General features: G+C 34.2%; 2 protein-coding genes across 3 annotated transcripts; both read left to right on the top strand.

Annotated features, from left to right (window-relative positions):
* The first annotated feature begins 13 nt into the window (after positions 1–13).
* Positions 14–7,748, top strand: LOC144849042 (leucine-rich repeat-containing protein 56-like). 2 transcript variants are annotated; one of them, XM_078705997.1, is made up of 13 exons: positions 14–107; positions 608–812; positions 1,248–1,335; positions 1,602–1,759; positions 2,097–2,179; positions 2,515–2,629; positions 3,219–3,417; positions 3,587–3,763; positions 4,238–4,341; positions 4,448–4,590; positions 4,800–5,026; positions 5,303–5,510; positions 5,771–7,748. In XM_078705997.1, the coding sequence occupies exons 2-13, from the start codon at positions 687–689 to the stop codon at positions 5,955–5,957; spliced, it is 1,815 nt and encodes a 604-aa protein (XP_078562123.1). In that variant the 5' UTR covers positions 14–107; positions 608–686; the 3' UTR covers positions 5,958–7,748. The 2 variants fall into 2 exon arrangements, with proteins under 2 accessions (XP_078562123.1, XP_078562122.1); XM_078705996.1 differs by having other exon boundaries at positions 21–244.
* Positions 7,749–12,113: 4,365 nt separating this feature from the next.
* Positions 12,114–16,764, top strand: LOC144847897 (uncharacterized). Its single transcript, XM_078704470.1, has 3 exons — positions 12,114–13,297; positions 13,672–13,737; positions 15,871–16,764. Exons 1-3 carry the CDS (start codon positions 12,487–12,489, stop codon positions 16,092–16,094), a joined length of 1,101 nt encoding a protein of 366 aa, XP_078560596.1. The 5' UTR covers positions 12,114–12,486; the 3' UTR covers positions 16,095–16,764.
* Positions 16,765–18,479: the final 1,715 nt, after the last annotated feature.

The raw sequence follows: 18,479 nt of genomic DNA on the forward strand, positions 1-18,479 counted from the left end.
AACATTTCATCTAAAAAGACTTGGTTACCGAATGCTAAATGCTAAACTGAATTTGAAATTAGCTCAGTTTTGTGTTATTAGAGCTTAAAATCATGGAATTGTTTCATGTTTCTGTTATTATATAATTCATTAATACATATTGCATGCATTTATTTGATGTCTTCTTGGTTATTACGTTAAATAACTGCAGATTTGCTAGGCCTGGTTGGTGGCATTGTTTATGTTGTTTACTGCTGCAGTGGTGGTACGTGTGGGAGAGCTGAGTCGGGCTGCAGTCTGCATGAATAGGAACCCTGGGCTAGGCCTAATTAGATAATAAACTTTCATCATAATTATCAATCAGCTACTAGGGTGACCCATAAATACGTGATTTCTATTTTTTTAAAGCACAGTATATATCTAGGCCTAAACTAATAGATTATTATGAATATGATAGGCCTGGACCTCTCTAGACTCTAGGTAGGAGTACTTAGGCTATTTAGTAGTCCGATATATGCCTACTACCCCATTAACTATTCCTTATAAATATAAAACAAAAATTGTGTAGAAAATCTTAATTTTTCTTATATGTTAATTTGCAATTAAATATGTTTCTTTTTTATTCTAGGCCTAGATTGCTTTCATTGAATTACAGAAAGTGTCTTGAAAGTATGTGTCAATAAACAAAAGAAAACAAATAACTGAAAATGTCTGTGGCCAAATCAAGAGGAATCCAAATTACGGAATTCTCGGATGATGTAATAAATCCAGAACCAATTCAAGTGGAAGAAACAGACATCCTTCTTGAAGATTATTTATCACCAACAAAATTGGTAATTAAAAAATGTTTTAATTTAATAAATTCTTAAAAAAGGAATTATTAATTCACTTATAACATATTTACTCGCTACATACTGAAATAAAAAAGATATATGAGTAGTGTGATCAGGGATTAAGTTCTGGTGTGATCATTTCCTTATTCATTTTCAAAAATGTATTATTGCAGTTAAAAAGCAAATATTGTGTAGTGTGATCAAGGATTAAGCTCTGGTGTGATTCCTTATCACCATTTCCTTATTTTATACATTTTCACTACGTATTGTTGCAGTTAAAAAGTACTATTATGTTTTCAGTACCTCTAAAGCTCTGTCTACACTATCAAACTTTATATGTATGAAGACATCATATCACTACCATATTTGGGCACATCACACTTTTTACAAATACATTTTTACATCATAATTTAATATCTCTTTCTATTTTAACAGAAAGCTTTAACTGGTGTTGATGACTTGGACGACATAAAGTTACTTGAAATGAAAGTTGATACATCTGAGACCAGTCTTGGTAACTTTGGTAGGTTTATTGTTGAAAACAAATTAACTGTACATTTGATTAAACTTTAAAAAAAATCATGGGCCAAAAATCAAAAATACTTTTTTAGCAAAAACTTAATGAATAATTCAATAAAGGAAATATTAGTAGAAAAAGATGGGCCTTTTTTTTAATTAACACGTGCTGTGAAAGATTAATCCTTGTTGTAATGATGATTATCCAAATTCGTTTATAAATATTATGAGTGAATGTTTAGTAAATACATCAATTTGATTTGGCATGAACAGGTAGCATGGTGCCAAATTTAAAACACCTGAAGTTGAATAACAGTATGATAGCATCGGTACGTGACCTAGGTACATCCCTTGAGAATCTTCAGGTGCTATGGATGGCTAGGTGCTGTTTACAAGATTTAGATGGTATTAGTTCTATGGCACGCCTTCAGGTAAGCTGGTCTGCCATACTTGCACATTAACAACAACAAAATCGTTACTTTACACTAGTAGTTGTTTTGGGTTTTTTTTTATTCAGCATATACAGAGAGGCTTCAAAGTGCCTGGAGAACAACTACAATATTTCTTAAACAATTAGGCTAACAGTAGATAATTAAAACAACTTTATTACCTTTAAATTCTTGTATTCAAAGTGGTCAAGATATAATATAGTCCCAATGATGTATAAGCATTGGAACTTAATCTCCCAATATCTCCTTAAATTGCATCTAAATCTCCATCTCTAACCCTCGATTTCAAAGTCAAAAGTTGTTTTCCTCTTTTTTTCAGGAGCTTTATTTAGCTTATAATGAGGTAACTGACGTCAGTCCATGCAGTATGTTAGAAAACCTTCAATTATTAGATTTAGAAGGGTGAGTGTTGCACTTGCAAGAATCAGTTTAAGTAATTCTTGGCAATCTTAAATATCTGATAATATGTGATATGCCACTGCCAGTATTACCTTTATAGTAGAGCTGCAAAGCTCTGTTCACACTATCAAACTTTATGTGACAAAAAAATGTGATGTGCCCATATATGGACATGATGATGTCATATATCTACCATATTTGGGCATATCACCACCATATTTGGGCACACTTTTTTTGTGTAGACAATGCTATGATGGTTAAGATGCCTTGTTCAAAGGCTGGAATTTTTCTATGTCAAAACTCATCTTTTATTTATGTTTGTGTGTTTTTTTAAATAGAAATTGTTTAGATGACACAGTACAAGTAGAATTTTTAGCTTTATGTTCAAATTTGAAAACATTGACTTTGGAAGGAAATCCACTGTGTATAAAACCTTCACCAGACTACATAAAGGTAAGGATGTGTTTCATTTCATTTATTTATTCGACCAACAGATACAGAACAAAACAGAAACAAAGCATAATGATCAGGGGCAACTAAAGCAAAACAATTACTAAAAATTCAGTTTCCCTTTAAAAAACATCGAAATACAACAAATATTGCACCAAGTAAAACATTTGTACAAGCTAGATGTTCACACATAACAACAACTTGATGGTCAGTCTTACCAGCTTAATCAAACAAATGAATGTGTTGAATTATAAGTAGACTAGCCTTCTTAGACAAAATGCAAAGAATTGCAAATTGATTTGTTGCATTCTTTCTCTCCTTACTGTAAACAAATCTCTGCCAGTCCTCATGTTGGAGGTTGTATTTTAAGACCAAATGCAAAAGATATTAAAGTTCAATTTGTTCTTTTTGTAGGAGCGATACTCATTATGATTACCTATGTTATGGCTACGTAATTACGGTTCCACTGTCTTAACCACTCGACTTCTCACAGAAAGGATTTTGATCCCATTACCTCAAGCTTTCATAAACACTGTATTTTAAATTTTAATTTTATGCATACAATAATAATGTTCCATTGGTTCTTTTTTAGGAGGAGAGTGATAGCCGGTATGATTACCGTGCAATGGTGAAGCGATGCATACCACATCTTGAGGTGCTTGATGATGACCCCCTAAGCCTGATTCCTTCTAGTTTTTCAAGTTCCTCAATTAGTCTTAGTACAGATTGGTTAATTGTTAATGAAGCGATTAAAGATAGTGTAGGATCTAATGAAAGCTTAGAATTTGAAGGTAAGAATATATATGGAAAATAAATAATAATAAAATAAATAAATTTTCTTTAATAAAACATGAAAATGGAGTGTTGATTTGCTTCAGTGACAAGTCAATGTCCACTCTCAAATTTATGGACAATATTTGTAAATAAATTTATAATCTAAATGCATTATATATCTTATAGGTCAAAGGCCTGGTACAGCAAATCGCCCTGGGTCTTCAGCTGGTCGTCGTCCAGGCTCTTCTGCTGGGCGTCGCCCAGGCTCAGCTGCTGGACGTCCTAGAACATCAGCTGGTCGGCCAGCTTCAGCAGCTGGACAAAGACCTGGGACCTCAGGAGGTGAAAGACCTGGGTCAGGAGGTAAGTGTGACACATTTATATATTAATATGCAAGACTACACCAGAATTAGACAATAATACACCTACAGACAGTAAGATAGAGAGCTTGATTGAAATATATATTTATACTGGGTAACCTCTTCAGTCAAAGACTGGTCTCCCAGAGGGCCCAGTTTGTGATCAGTGGCTGTGATGTACTAATACACCGGGGTAACCCCCTACTCGTCTCGAAAGATGTACTAGGTTCTTTAAAGTGCACACGAGCTAGTTGTGTACACTGGACCTACGGTTTATAGTCCTTATCCGAGAATACTCGTTCTACCACCAGAACCATGGAGTGAGTGAGCCTCGAACTCTTGCCGATGTTATGGCTACGTAATTACGGTTCCACTGTCTTAACCGCTCGGCCACTCACTAAGCTAATAGATAGATATCACATATTACTGTAATATAAATTCTGTAAGTGTAATAATATTTCTGTCTTTTCAATGATAGGTTCTGACATCATTGCATCTCATAACGATGTCAGTGATTTGACACACGGTGAGGTCATCTGTGGAAATCCAGCGAGGAAGCTTCGAGAACGGCGGAAACAGAAGGCAAGTTAAACAATTTTGTGCTTTTAAACATGAAGTCATTTATTTTCCAAGATCATTTTATTTAATTAACTTTATTAATTAATTAATTTTTCTCTCCACTATAAAGGACACACCGTTTCAACAAATTCCAAAATTATTTTCCCACCATCAACATCAACCAGAGAAGTCATATGATGTGGAAGATGAGCAGGAGATGACATGTGAAGAGATATTTAATGAGTTAAAACAATGGAAGAAGGAACACGAAAAGTAAGTCAAAAAGTTACAAGTTAGAACCCCTTTTACGGGAAACTTTATCGTGGACAAATAATGGGATTATATCAGTAATAACCAGTAGAATATAATAATAAAAAATGTTCAATTTGGAACATTTTCCAAATAAGCACAGTCTGAATTCCTTTACGACACAAAGTTGTAAAAACTGTGAATTATAGTATAGTTTATTAATTTTCTTACAGAAAAATTGCAGAGCGTAAAAAAGCCTCAGAACCACAAGTTCTAAAAATAACACATGATGATGATGACGATGTAGACGAAAACAATGATGAGGATTTAACAGATTTTGGTATTGAAACATCTCCCCCACCCTCTATGCATAATAGTTCCCCCACCCCACCTAGGTCCCCTTCACCGAAAGCACCCCTAGCACCAAAGTATAAGCAGCCTAGCAGGCCTAAAACATCAGGTATGCAAGATTTTATACAGACAGAATCATATTCTTTAGTTGAAACATATTCTACTTGGATTAGGTGATATATTGGTTATTTTATAAAGTATGACTCCACAGTTCCATCAGATTATGATGAATATTGCGGTTTCATTGCTGTTGGTTGTGAACTGAATTAAATAAAATAAACTAGAGTCTGAACTCTGAACTTACCATAGAGAGAGACCACAGAATAGGGCTACATCACATTTGGAAAATGTAAACAATCGATAATTTGTTTGTCTTCCTTTTCAGCTGATTTTCGTTCAAGAATGTACCGCCATCGATCAGAAGACAGCGTTCCAGTTGAAAAGATCCGAGCAATGAGAATGTCGCAAGATGATGACATGGATGAAGCTTTAGGTCAGAGTATTGGATCCAGCACACATGGCTCCCCAATTCCTGCTGCAAGTATAAATGATAGGCCTTTCTCAGGCCCTGTTATTGGAAGTCGAAAATACAAGTACGTACTACAGTATCATTAACAGATCGCGTTAAGTCTGCCCTTTTTCACAATGATTTTGACACTTTATTTAATTTGTTAAAACAATTTTAATTTTCTTTTTATGATTAATGTGAATATTTAGATGTGTCTAATTTTACTGTACTGTTTTTATATGTTTCTCGTAAGTGAGGCGAATAAATTGAATTGATAAGATTTGCATATAAATGAATTTAAGTTTTCCACCAAGCAAAATGTTTAAACCTTTTTTTCTTTTGCAGAGCACCTCATTCTGTTAAAGTAACCCAACCAAAGATAATCGATAACCACCAACCAGTTATTCGTTCATCTACTCACACGCCCCCAAACTTATCTCAACGTTTGGCTAGTCTCAACCGTCCTGCCACCGCAAGAGCCGCCCTCCAGAAACAAGTACTTCCAAGCAGAACTCGTCCATTTCCATCTTAAAGTGATACAATAGGATCGTTCAAAACTCTAGCTCACCAGATGTGGTGTTCTGAGCAGATTAGGTTAAAAGAGGCTTCAGAAATGAAAAGGTACTCTGTAGTTGAACCTAGCTTACAAAAGGAAACTCCCTTGCATCACTAACATCATAAAGCACTCCACAGGCCTTCCTGAATTATTTGCTGAGAAAGAGCCTCGTTCACACCTTGATGAAATCTGCAATGGATTCAATTCAGTGGTCCACAAGCCTTCACAACTTGTCCATTTCCATCATATAAGGACGTGACCTAAAAGATCATGAAGAGTTACTAGGATCCTCCTGGAAAGCTTGCCATGACTTGTTTACCAATGAACATGCTATAAATCATGGAACTTATGATTGCTGTATGTATGGTTAATCCGACGTCTTGTTCCTGTCATAATTGTATCATTCAAACTGAATTGTCCAACAACATAGAAGTAAAATAACCAGTAGAAATACTTCTTTGAAAAGGTGTTACTAGTTGTAAAAGAAATTCAATTTTTCCGTCCAATTACAATGCTCATAATGTGCTTGTACACACAAATATATGCCTTGAAGTGATAGTATTAATTTATCCATCCATTTAGTGCCATTGACGAATATGCAATTAGGAGTTTTTGCCACCAGTAATTTGGGAAAATGGCACACTTTAAAATATACTTAAAAATATATTATATATTTATTCGTATAAGATTAACCTTACTCCATGGAATAACTACATTCAGCTACAAATATGACGTGATTATACTGTACACTCAAACGTGATTAATCAGTTTTAAAGATGTTTTTTTGGAAAATCTGGGAAGGAATAATGAGACGCTTGTTTTTTAACCTTAAGGCCAATTTACACAGACGAGCGGTAACGGTAAAAAATATGTAGAATCTATGTTATTCCTTATGACCATTTACACACAACGCGGAGCAGACGGGTGGTTTGCGCTCAGGATAGGTACAGATTCTACGCAGTTTTCCACTTGCCGTTACCGCTCGTCTGTGTAAATTGGCCTCTATTTGTGCATGTGCCCTCTATTATTACCTGTTTCTGACGTTATATTTGCTGTTGTAAGTTGAGTAATTTAAATAGCCAGATTTTGGAAGTGTTTATCATTTTGCGTAATATGGAACTACGCGTGAGGCTCAGTGCGCACACTCAGAAGTGCGTGTGTAACGGACATTTCGCTAATTCTATTTCAGTGATATGTATATCTGCCGCCAATCAGACAATAATATATGAATGCTTTGAAATCATGGCGATAACTAAAATGCCTAAGCATGAATACAATTCCATTTTCTGTGCCCTTAAAAAGTAATAAGTGTGAAGTTAAATGGTGACGTGTCAATAAGTTAAATCGATGATTTTACAGAAAAAAAATAACGGAAAGTGGGTAACTTGCTTTATGAATGCTCTGTGACTTTACTTGTATTACGATGTTGATGAACAAGTGGATCTGTTCATGACGAATTTGTTGGCAAACTATCAAAGTTAAAAAACAAACGCACGTCCACCATTTCTCAGTCAGTCAATTTTTAAAACGAATATAACATGAACTGTATTTTCGACAAAATGATTTATGAAATATATGTGAATTTTGTTCATACTAGGTTTTGCAATTTTTTTAAAATTAATTTTAAAACAAATACATTATATCAAGTTTTTATTTTATTGTTTTATGTTGTGTATCAACGCAAAATACGTCACTACAAAATTTGCATGAATATGATTTAATGTAAAATATTAAATCCATTAAAATTGTATATCGACTAATCTGATGTGCACCAAATACATATTTACTTTAAATAGTAAATTAATAAACTATACTAATAAATATTCTACTGTGTTTGTGATTTTTATATTCGTTACTTTTTTTTTTTAAGTTTAAAAAATGCACATTCATGTATTTCGGAATGCATGAATACGCATTTTGGAAGTGTGTTTTCAATAAGTAGGCCTACATGCATGACGTCATGTAATGACAGAAGTTTAGACGCGCGCGTTCACATATTGATGTGTGCCAATTGGTGAACGCATTAAGTTTGTATATGTCATGCACTGACCGCATGAGCTCTGTTTTAAACTAATGCGTTCGACTTAGGAAAGTCCTGCAACATTTTTTTTAATAGAGAATTTTATGACTCAGCAGGGGTAGCCTAGAGGTCTAGGTGATAGCTGCTTGTTAACTTGATAATAATGCGTAATAATAGAAGTATTACTAATATCAACAATCTCCTTCCGACGCTAGGCCTTCGTGTGTTAGTTATTGTATGATAATCTATTAGGCTTATTATTAATAATGTTGTTAATATTATTGATTTCTTTACATTTTACTCACAGTAAATGGAATTAACGCTGTATCTATCAAAATTAAATTTAGTATTGTATTGGTAAGTTTCACTTGGTAGGCCTATTTGAGGAAACACTGATGAGAAATGTTTTATTTGTTTAAATATTTTAAATAAAATATTGTAATTCAGTGATATGCCAAGTTACTCAATATTGGTAGCAACATTTTATATATGAAACAACATTTCAATCATTTGCATATAATACAATAAAGAAATTATGTTGCTCTGAGACACGCGTGTAATTCAGTGAGATGCGAAGTTACTCATTATTGGTACAGTAGCAACATTTTATTTTATGAAACAACATTTCAATCATATATCAATTTGCATATAATACAATAAAGAAATTATGTTGCTCTGAGACACGCATTTTCAAAATGTGAGTAAATCTCGACAAATCCAAATCACAATTCATTCTCGTACATTAACAAAGTAACATTGTCCTATATCAAACTGGATATAAGCTGTTGCGTAATTCCATTAACAATAATTCTAATGATGGTGTGTTAATATGAAAACCATAAATTCTATAAAAAAAAATCCTGGACATAAATTGATCTTCTGATTTCAGAGTCATATCGAGGTTATCCTTCATTATAACATAAACTTACAGTATTAATGCATAACTTTCACTTTCGATGCACATAGAAATGTTAAAACGATTATCATGTTTAGCATAGCCACTTGTTTAACAAGTAGAAACTCACTCAGGTATTCCATTATTATTGAGACCTAATAATGTTATAAATACAGTATGATTAAACCGTCTGTAGAGATCAAAGACTTGAAGTAAAGACATGCAGAAAAAAAGTAGTAGAAGTAAATCTAGCAAAAAAACATGAATAACGTGCGTACGACGCTCCTGCCTTTCTATACCCGTTCTATTGGTGGTAAGGGGATGTGATGTGTTATCTCATTCTAATCATACAAGCAGAAAAAAGTAGTAGAAGTAAAAAACTAGCAAAAAACCCCCAAAATAATCATAACCTAACACGATCCTGCCTATTCACACCCTTTCTATTAGCGGTGAGGGGATGGGTTATCTCATAGTCCAGTTAAGACGTTAAATGAAAATGTGACATGTGTATTAAGCTCTGCCTACACTATCAAACTAGTGTTACCAAAACAATTGTGATGTGCCTATATGGAAGTGATATGCACAAATATGGTAGTGATATGATCTGTCCATATAGCTTGGTTCCCACTAGAACGTAACGCAAGGACGTAAATGTAATGTAAAAGAGTTGACCAATGACAAGCGACAGTTCAAATAATCCATCGCTTGTCATTGGTCAACTCACTTACGCTGCGTTACGTCCTTACGTGTTGCGTCTGTAGTGGGAACCAAGCATATATAAAAAAAAACCACATTTATTTTGTCGCATAAATTTGGATAGTGTAGACGGAGCTTTAGGCTTAGGTTTGATCTTGTTTTCAATAATAAGTCCCTGGTTACTAATAAGTTTTTTCGTGACGTCATATAGTACTCAATATGGATAATAAAGCGAGCAATTCAGGATGGGACTGACCTGGTAAATGAACCACGTGACTAAAATATGGAATATTAGATAAGCTACATAAGAGATATTCTTAACTTAACTTAACAGACCTTGATGGAATGGCATTTCTATCGTATTTCAGTTTAATATATAAATATATAGGTCTATAAAAAGCAAAGTAACTTTGGTTCAATCTTGCATTGGGCCTCCTAAACAAATATAAAGTTATGCTTATAATTTAACAGCAACATTTTTTAAATGCTTTCACTGCTGACGAAAAATAATTGGGGCTATTGTCAATTTTGTCACTTATTCCCGACCATCATTATGTACCAAAATCCTTTCTTCATCTTCTCACAATCTCAACAAATCCTTTAACTTACGGGAACAAGCTTAAACAATCATCATCATTATTATCATCATCGGGATCATCATCATCATTATTATCATCATCGGGATCATCATCATCATTATTATCATCATCGGGATCATCATCATCATTATTATGATCATCGGGATCATCATCATCATCATCATCATCATTATTATTATTATGATCATCGTGATCATCATCATCATCATCATCATCGTGATCATCATCAACATCGTGATAATCATCATCAACATCGTTGTTGTCATCATCATCATCATCGTGATCATCATCATAATCAACATCGTTTTCATCATCATCAACATCGCGGTCATCATCGTATGTTATACATCTTCCGTCACAATATTGTTTATAGGCCTAATCACCATATGTGGTACCACACACCAACATTTCCCAAACCCTCTCCATGATTGACATCTACACAACAATACGAATGACTACTAATGAATCACACCCCCAAATTAAAGTGCAACGATATTGTCTTTATATCAATAAGTAAATGCATAATATCGATACTACTTATGACGTCATGCAAAACTCAAAATACCCGTGTCACAAACTTGGCCGTCTCCACCTCATGGTCACGTTTGACTACGCAAAGGAAATTATTGGACAGTATTATAACTCTAAGGTGTTTAAGAAGGCCATTATGCATTCTAATGGGTTTCGTTGGAGGTGATGACAATTGGTAGGGGTACGGTGGGGGTGTGCAATCAACCCTGTCCATAGCCACTTTGCTGTAATGAATCGAATGCCATAAATAAAATCATGACAGACTCGCTTAGCAAACTATAAAGAGAAGACCCTCTCTTCCACAAGATTCTCGAGTACTTGTCGCTTTCATACGATGGAACGTTTCGACCTTCTATTCTCTGTACAAGCATGTATCTGTGTGAACGTTTGATGATAATTTGAACAATTTCCTTTAGGAGTGTAGTTGACATTTTAGAATACAATATAATATACAACAATGCGCCTTGCAAAAGTGATGAGTTGCCATACTCGGCACAGGTCACCATATTCATTCCTCTCCCATTCTAAACTGATCACAATTTAATGTCGCTATGCCTATTAAACAAAAGACGTATTTACGCACATCATATGACTGAAATATCATATCTAAAAGGTACATCTGAAAAATACAATGCCGTATATCGCTCATTGAAAAAAAGATTTGACAATTATATTCATTCATTCATCATCGTTCATGGATGAAGTAGTTACAATGTCTATAATGTTGTGCCTTACATCAGGGGACGATAACATAGGCTCCTACACGTGGTGTTGGTTAGCAGTCGGAAGATTGTTCAGAGCAACCGAATTCACCTATCTTGTCATTCTTCCCTGGGGGTACAAAAACTATTGTTATCGGAATAAATCAATGTCCTCTGTCTTACACCTGAAAAAACTAAAGTAAGTGTAAGACGGAAGTGTCTTTACTCTCCTGGTAGCATCAGCAGAAGAACGTATGTTGATGTTTGTCGACAACTGCTAAACATAAAGGAAAAGCCGGTCATACTAACATGGTATTAATTGTGTACGTAGAGCAAAGGTGTTAAAATGCACTTTCTAAAAAGTGAAGTGAACACCCTCGCGTCGACCTAGCATCGTTCGTAACATACAAATGACGCATTTTTGATCGCAATAACATTTTGGATATTTCCTTTAAAAAGTGCAATATATTATTAAAATAATATACACCATATTTGTCATTCTAATTATAAATAATTGTATCTGAAATAAAAACCATTTGTTTGCGTTTCCGAAGCTGAAAAATTGGCTATACGCCTACACACGCGCGAACTTTAATGGGCTGCAGACATTACTGGCATTGAAATATTAAGGAGTATACATTACGACACTAAGAACAGGAAACCAGTCATTTAGTCGCTGGCTGTTGATGGGATTATTTGAACAAGTAGTCAAGAAAGTCAACTAAGTACGATTTATTCCCAGTCGCGTTTGCATCGATTGAACCGATCTTTGTCCAGACGCTTCAATCACAATATTTTATTTTCATTATTGAATAAGAGAGCGCAGCAGGGTTTCTTTCTGAAGTCTGTTGATGCCTTTAAGACACCGACTTACATCAGAGAAAGTTGCCGTGTTTAATGAGTCGTAACAATCTTTAAGGCAGACGACTTTTGGATGTATCGAGGGGACAAATATTTTGCGGGAACCTACCACCGTGGAATGATTTAAATAGAATTAGGCCTAGATACACATCATCTTGGATTTTTATAAAAACGAAGTTATTCAGTTGCATAAGAAGGTAGAATGTCTGTCAAGCCAGCGGAGAAGAAGCTTCCACCAAGAGGACTGCATTACCACGTTTCGAATTTAAATGATATTGATCCGCTAGGCCTGGATTCAGCAAGGTGTGATGTGAGTAAAAAAAATACAGTTGTCGATTACATGACAACAATTGAGAGAAAACATTATGAAAATCAGAACCTATGTAGAAAGAATGGTATAAGAGGGCACAGAACGAAAGGTGGAGGGATAGAGAAGAAGAGGTTAAAACGTCCAGCGCCTCCTCCACCAACTCAGACGACAACGAAGAAAACGTTAAAAGACATAGCGGAGGAATATTTAACTAATCTTGACTCGGATTATGTTGTTACCGATTTGAATTCCGTCACCGACGGAACGGATCCTACGGAAAGTTTCTTACAACTGACAACAGAACCACTGATGTCGAAAGTTGACGACGAACATCTGTACGACTCAATCTCAGGACATTACAAAAAGAAAGAGGTAAATGGATGTTGTACCTCTTCTCAAAAACAAGATGCATACTATCTAGATATTATTGATGATTACAGCCAAACGGCATTACCAACATCTTCAAATTCGTACGATGAAATCAAATGCAAAACGTTGCCTCTTTCGGAGCGCACAGATCTATCGCGATCTGGCAACTCGTCCGCTAGCAGGGAATTCTTGAATAGGTCGAAACAGATCATGATGACAGAGGTGGTGTCGAAATTGCCCGCTATACGGAACAGACGACTGGTAGCAATTTGTGTAGCATCAGTTCTTCTTCTATGTTCAATATGGCTAATAACTGTTGCAACAAAACCAAAAAGTGAGTATACAGAATTGATTACTGACAACGTCATTATTTTCAACTTGTTGTTGAAACTCGTTAAAACGTATTCCTTTCTAGATCAATTAGGGTCCCACACCTTGAAGATAAAGATAAGCAGTTCTAGGCTCATTGCCACATGGCATGTTGCCACCCCGGACCATAACCCAGTTTTACCTCGATTGGTCAAGCATATTACTCTTTGCATCACTAGTGCCATTTAAGTAATATGTTTTAGTATAAGAAACTAATTTAAACTTACGGATACGGACTAATTCAAATCTTAAGGAAAGAAACTTCGTTTCAAAATAATATCTTCAACTTCTTAACGGCCTATACAAATAATATTCTAATTTCAAATATTGTTTTATCAGGTACAAATCGAGTGATCTTTCCAACACAGACACATCAACTTGTAGGTGGCACGGTTTTTGATCAAGGTAAGATAATTGCCAACTATAAAGATATATAAATTATTTAAAGTAAAAATAAAGTTTAACAAGAAATTGCAAGTAGTGCAAGCAGATATTGAATAGAAACAGACGATAGTAAATGCCATTTTCAGACTAAAAGTGATCTACTATCTTGTTACAAAACTCAGCATCTGTTTATAAATATACTTGTATTAATAAAATTGTTATATATTCTATATATAATGTATATTTTAAATTAGTTTTTAGAAAGAAAATTATCGAAATTTGGCTCGTTCGTATGTCTAAAAGCCTACGCCTAGCATATTTTTCAAGCGAAAGTCTGAAAAGTGTTGGATGACAAGTATGATAAAGCAATTCCGAGAACGGATTTATTGGAAAAAAATCAAGTATTTAATAATGAATTCCAGATTGTATTTTGGCGAACAGAAAATTGGCTGATGATAATTTAAAAGAATCAGTTAGGCCTACTTAAATTTGTATTACCGTTTACACAATCTCTTCTTACCTACTCATATTATTTCTTTATTTCTATAAAAACAATCTGATATTCCCAATTACAATTCAAGATTTGCCAAAACTAATATTTTATCCGAAAAGTATACATTACAATTGGAGAAAAAAAGTCAAATTTTACAATGGCCCGAAATGATGGAATTCATTACGCACTTCATTTTAAAATCTCTCAAACCTAAAGAAGTATAGGCCTACTGGTTGCGGCTTATGACAATTTAATCTCCTACTAATGTTTCATAATATTATCAGCTGTGTGTGCGTGTGTGTGTGTGCAGAAAAACAATACAAACAAACAAACTTTCAGGTTTCTGCAAACAGTTCTAGTTGATCCTGAAGAAACATTATAAGTAGTAGAATAATGTCACCGGTAGGCCTACATTATATTTGATTGTTAAATTTTCGTTGAATTATCACCATTAAGTTATCAAATTAAATCAAATCTCTCGGAAATAAATGTCATCCTTTTATCCCTGGTTTAATTTCAGCGGAAGTTTTTAATATAATTAAATAATTACTCCAATTGTATCAAGTGGTGTCCTTCTACTACGTAGACTATTTGGGCGTTGAACCATTCACATACATCACGTGATATAAACAGCGTTCAATTTGCAACAAAATTTCATAATCTTTGAGTAACCTCGCCTAACTTAAAAGGAAATTAATTATTATAACAGTCTAATTATATAATATCTATTTATTAATTAACTGTCAAGGCTAATTGTGGCGGTTTTCTAATTTACGAATTGCGTAACTTACCATAGTTCAATCAAGGAAGGGTGAAAAAAAAATTGGTCTAAGTAGAATTTAAGAATAAGTTCAATCTAGGAGGAGTGAAAGTGTACTTTCACTCTTTCCATGGTTCAATCAAGTAGAATAGCGAATTCAAACATTTTAATATATTTATAAAAATATCATCAAAGTTATAAATAATGAAATTATGAAGGTGAAATTATACTACTACTATTTTCAACTAGTCTGTATTTTTATGTTCGGCGTTTCGATTTTTGTCTGATGTATTATACGTATGAAACGCCATATGTGCCAAAATATTTATCTTTTTACTAATTTCGGTCTAAGCTTATACGTTCAATAATGTATCATAATCTCTAAAATTAGTAAAATCAAATTACTTCTGTATGTATACTTTTGATGATTAACGATTGTGAGAATTTCCAATTTACATGGAGCAGCAGTCTGAGTTCAATCAGACATGTTCCGTCCGTTGCCATGTTCTCGTAATATCAGTTTTCTAAATTGATTATGTCCTGATTTCTTGTTGTGTGAACGAGAATTGCCAATGAATCTTGTCAAGACGAAGAATATAGCGATATAACGATATTATTACGGTATATTATCAATATCGTACATATCATTCCACCTGGTTTACGTAAACTAAAGAGTTTTTTAAAATCATCAAGAACTCTACGCGTGCGTACAAAAAGTTCTAGGCTACCATTTAAGTAAGCATATTTATTATAATAATATTCTTATGTGGTGCGCGTAAGCGTTTGTGGCGAATCCAAACAAAAAAAACCCAACCCAACTCTGGAAGAATCTGGAAGAATCACGTACCATACAACAGTAGAGAATACTTTACGAGAATTTGAACTATTTTTTCTCTTTCAGTAACTATCCCAGAGCCGACACCATCAGTAAAAGTTATTCCACAAAGTGATTGTATTCAAGATTGTAGAGAGAAAGCGCGATTAGTTATATGTGCTTCGAATTGGATAACGTACGAAACGAAATGTGACTATAAAGTAGCAAAATGCAAGAACCCAGCCCTGTTTATACGAAGATACATTTCTTGTGATCGTGTTGCATCAAGCGATGAATTGGAGGACGATTAGCTTATCACAGACGGAACAATAGTGATTAGTTAGAAAATCGGGGTTCAGAACATGGGAACGGGGAGAGGTATAAATGCACTATGTGTTACCAGAAAGAGGAGAGGGGTTTGATTGTGAAACGTTCTCCTCGCCATCAAAATGTAGGCCTACTTTGATTTACGCGTATATTAACAGCGGCTTATGACGAAAAACTACCATGATGTCTAAACACATCGTAGCTATAAGTTTACTAGACGGTATGCAAAAACAATCTGGTATTTCATATTCAATTCTGTCACTTTAATACGTAATTATTTTGGTAGTTACAAAACGCAGTATGTTATTACTCACCGTAATAAGCTGAGCCTCTGGCAAGCACGTATACCACCACCTTCTGAACAACAAGCTCGTCGTACATGTGGCTGTGACATAATATTTAAATATTTATTTAAATTACGTAAAAGGCGATGCGTAACATCGTTAGAATAACATACAATGTGTACACATTTGTTGCTAGAGATTACAACCTTCAAAACTGGATAGAGCATACAGTTCCCCTTCCAGCCTGCCCCCACCCGCCCCATTACAATAGTTCCTATACTATTTAGCACGTGTGTTAGTGAATGCAATATATTAAAAACGTTATAGTATATTATAATTATTCTATAATATTATTCTAAAATATAATTTTGTGGAATAAATATTAAAAACAATATATTTTGTAAATAATCTGCACCATAAGCAATAAATACAAATTGTTAGGAAATTGTAATGCGTTTTCTTTATTTGAAACAATTTTTAAAAAGGCAATTATTGTTAAATATTTGTTTTGTCGGATAACAGCAATTCATTCCGTGACTTCGTTCTCGTGACAAAATTAAGTTGGCATCGTACTCGCCTACGTAACTTATTATATAGTATTCTGCGGTTTTTTCTGTACGCGTTTTATAATACAATTATCCAAAGCAAAATAGACGGTCAGGGACCTGAGTTTAGCAGGGTCTCGTGATGTAGTTTCCACCGTAGAGTATCAGACATAAACTTTACAGAAATATATTCAGGAACAAATTATATTTAAAGCTCTGTCTACACTATCAAACTAGTTTGACAAAAAAGTGTGATGTGCGCAAATATGGTAGTGATATGCTCAAACATGGTAGTGATATGACATCATCAAGTCCATATGGGCACATCGTATTTTTTTGTCACATAAAGTTTGATAGTGTAGACAGGGCTTAAGGTAGGAAATGAAGGCGGGATATCAACTTATAATAGATTTAAACTAGGCCTGTTTTTAAACGGATTAGGAAGAAATGGATCCGAAATGAATGAAATGAAGATAATGCACGACGAATATGAATAAGATTATGATATTGATGATGAGATAAACGCAATGATGATTATGATAAAGATAATGACAATGATATCCCGTATATACATCGAAAGATGATTGTTATAAATATTAACCTTGGTTCCCATGCACTAGGAACGTAGGCGTAGCAAAGTGAGTTGACCAATGACAAGCGATGGATGATCCATCGCGTCGTGATTGGTCACAAATTAAGCGTGGTTTCCACTAGAGACGCAATGCAAGGACGTAGATCAATGCAAGCGAGTTATCGATCGCTTGTCATTGGTCAATTCGATTACGTTACGCTTACGTCCAAAATGTTGGAGTCAAGCTATAATACAATTTACAGTGAAACAGGAACTCTTTTATTAAATTCTAACGTTTATTATGAGTAATATTAATATTTTATTAATGCGTGGTAGGTTCTACTTGTTCGATAAGAATGGAAAATAAACTATGTAAATAAGATGAGTAAAAAGTGCGGCAAACTTTCTTTCAACTATCAACTGTCTTGTGTCATCCAGTCCACGCAGACTGCATTGAAAGTTGTTGTACGGATGTGAAAGTGTCGCAATTACAGGGAGTCATATCCGAGATTACAGTCAAATTATTGTTTTAACACTGGTGACCATTTAAGCTACCTAAACTATTGTTTAGTCTTGTGTGTTAGAATGTCAAACCGCTTGCTATTGCTTTGTTTGGGGAAAAAACGTTTTATTGGTTAAGATTTGAATTTGTAATAAATATTGTTCTCGTCTTTACTCTATGATCTATCTAAACACATTTTTAGAAATTGATATTTTTGGTATAAAATTATTATTATTTTACCGACGTGAAATTTATTTTTAAAAAAAGTACAAATAACAAATAGGAGTTACATAGGCCCTACACGAGTTTAATATTTCATACACCTTCGTAAAATCTTTCATTATTACCAATACTTACATTTTGGAAGAAAGAAACTAATTTTCCTTATCGTTATTATAATTATATGAGCCGGTTGCCGTATTCACCAATCACACTTAAGTGAGATGTTTCCCTTAAATACTAAGTAT

This window comes from Antedon bifida, chromosome 7 (genome assembly GCF_963402885.1).
Source record: "Antedon bifida chromosome 7, ecAntBifi1.1, whole genome shotgun sequence".
Lineage (NCBI taxonomy): Eukaryota > Metazoa > Echinodermata > Crinoidea > Comatulida > Antedonidae > Antedon > Antedon bifida.

What these genes read in the sequence shown, in the direction of transcription:
- LOC144847897 (XM_078704470.1), top strand. Translation starts at nt 12,487, where the DNA reads ATGTCTGTCAAGCCAGCGGAGAAGAAGCTTCCACCAAGAGGACTGCAT. An exon ending in TGTTGCAACAAAACCAAAAA is followed by an intron (nt 13,298 to 13,671) that starts GTGAGTATACAG and finishes TTGTTTTATCAG; the next exon opens with GTACAAATCGAGTGATCTTT. An exon ending in TGGCACGGTTTTTGATCAAG is followed by an intron (nt 13,738 to 15,870) that starts GTAAGATAATTG and finishes TTTCTCTTTCAG; the next exon opens with TAACTATCCCAGAGCCGACA.
- LOC144849042 (XM_078705997.1), top strand. Translation starts at nt 687, where the DNA reads ATGTCTGTGGCCAAATCAAGAGGAATCCAAATTACGGAATTCTCGGAT. An exon ending in GTTCTATGGCACGCCTTCAG is followed by an intron (nt 1,760 to 2,096) that starts GTAAGCTGGTCT and finishes TCTTTTTTTCAG; the next exon opens with GAGCTTTATTTAGCTTATAA. An exon ending in TGAAAGACCTGGGTCAGGAG is followed by an intron (nt 3,764 to 4,237) that starts GTAAGTGTGACA and finishes TTTCAATGATAG; the next exon opens with GTTCTGACATCATTGCATCT.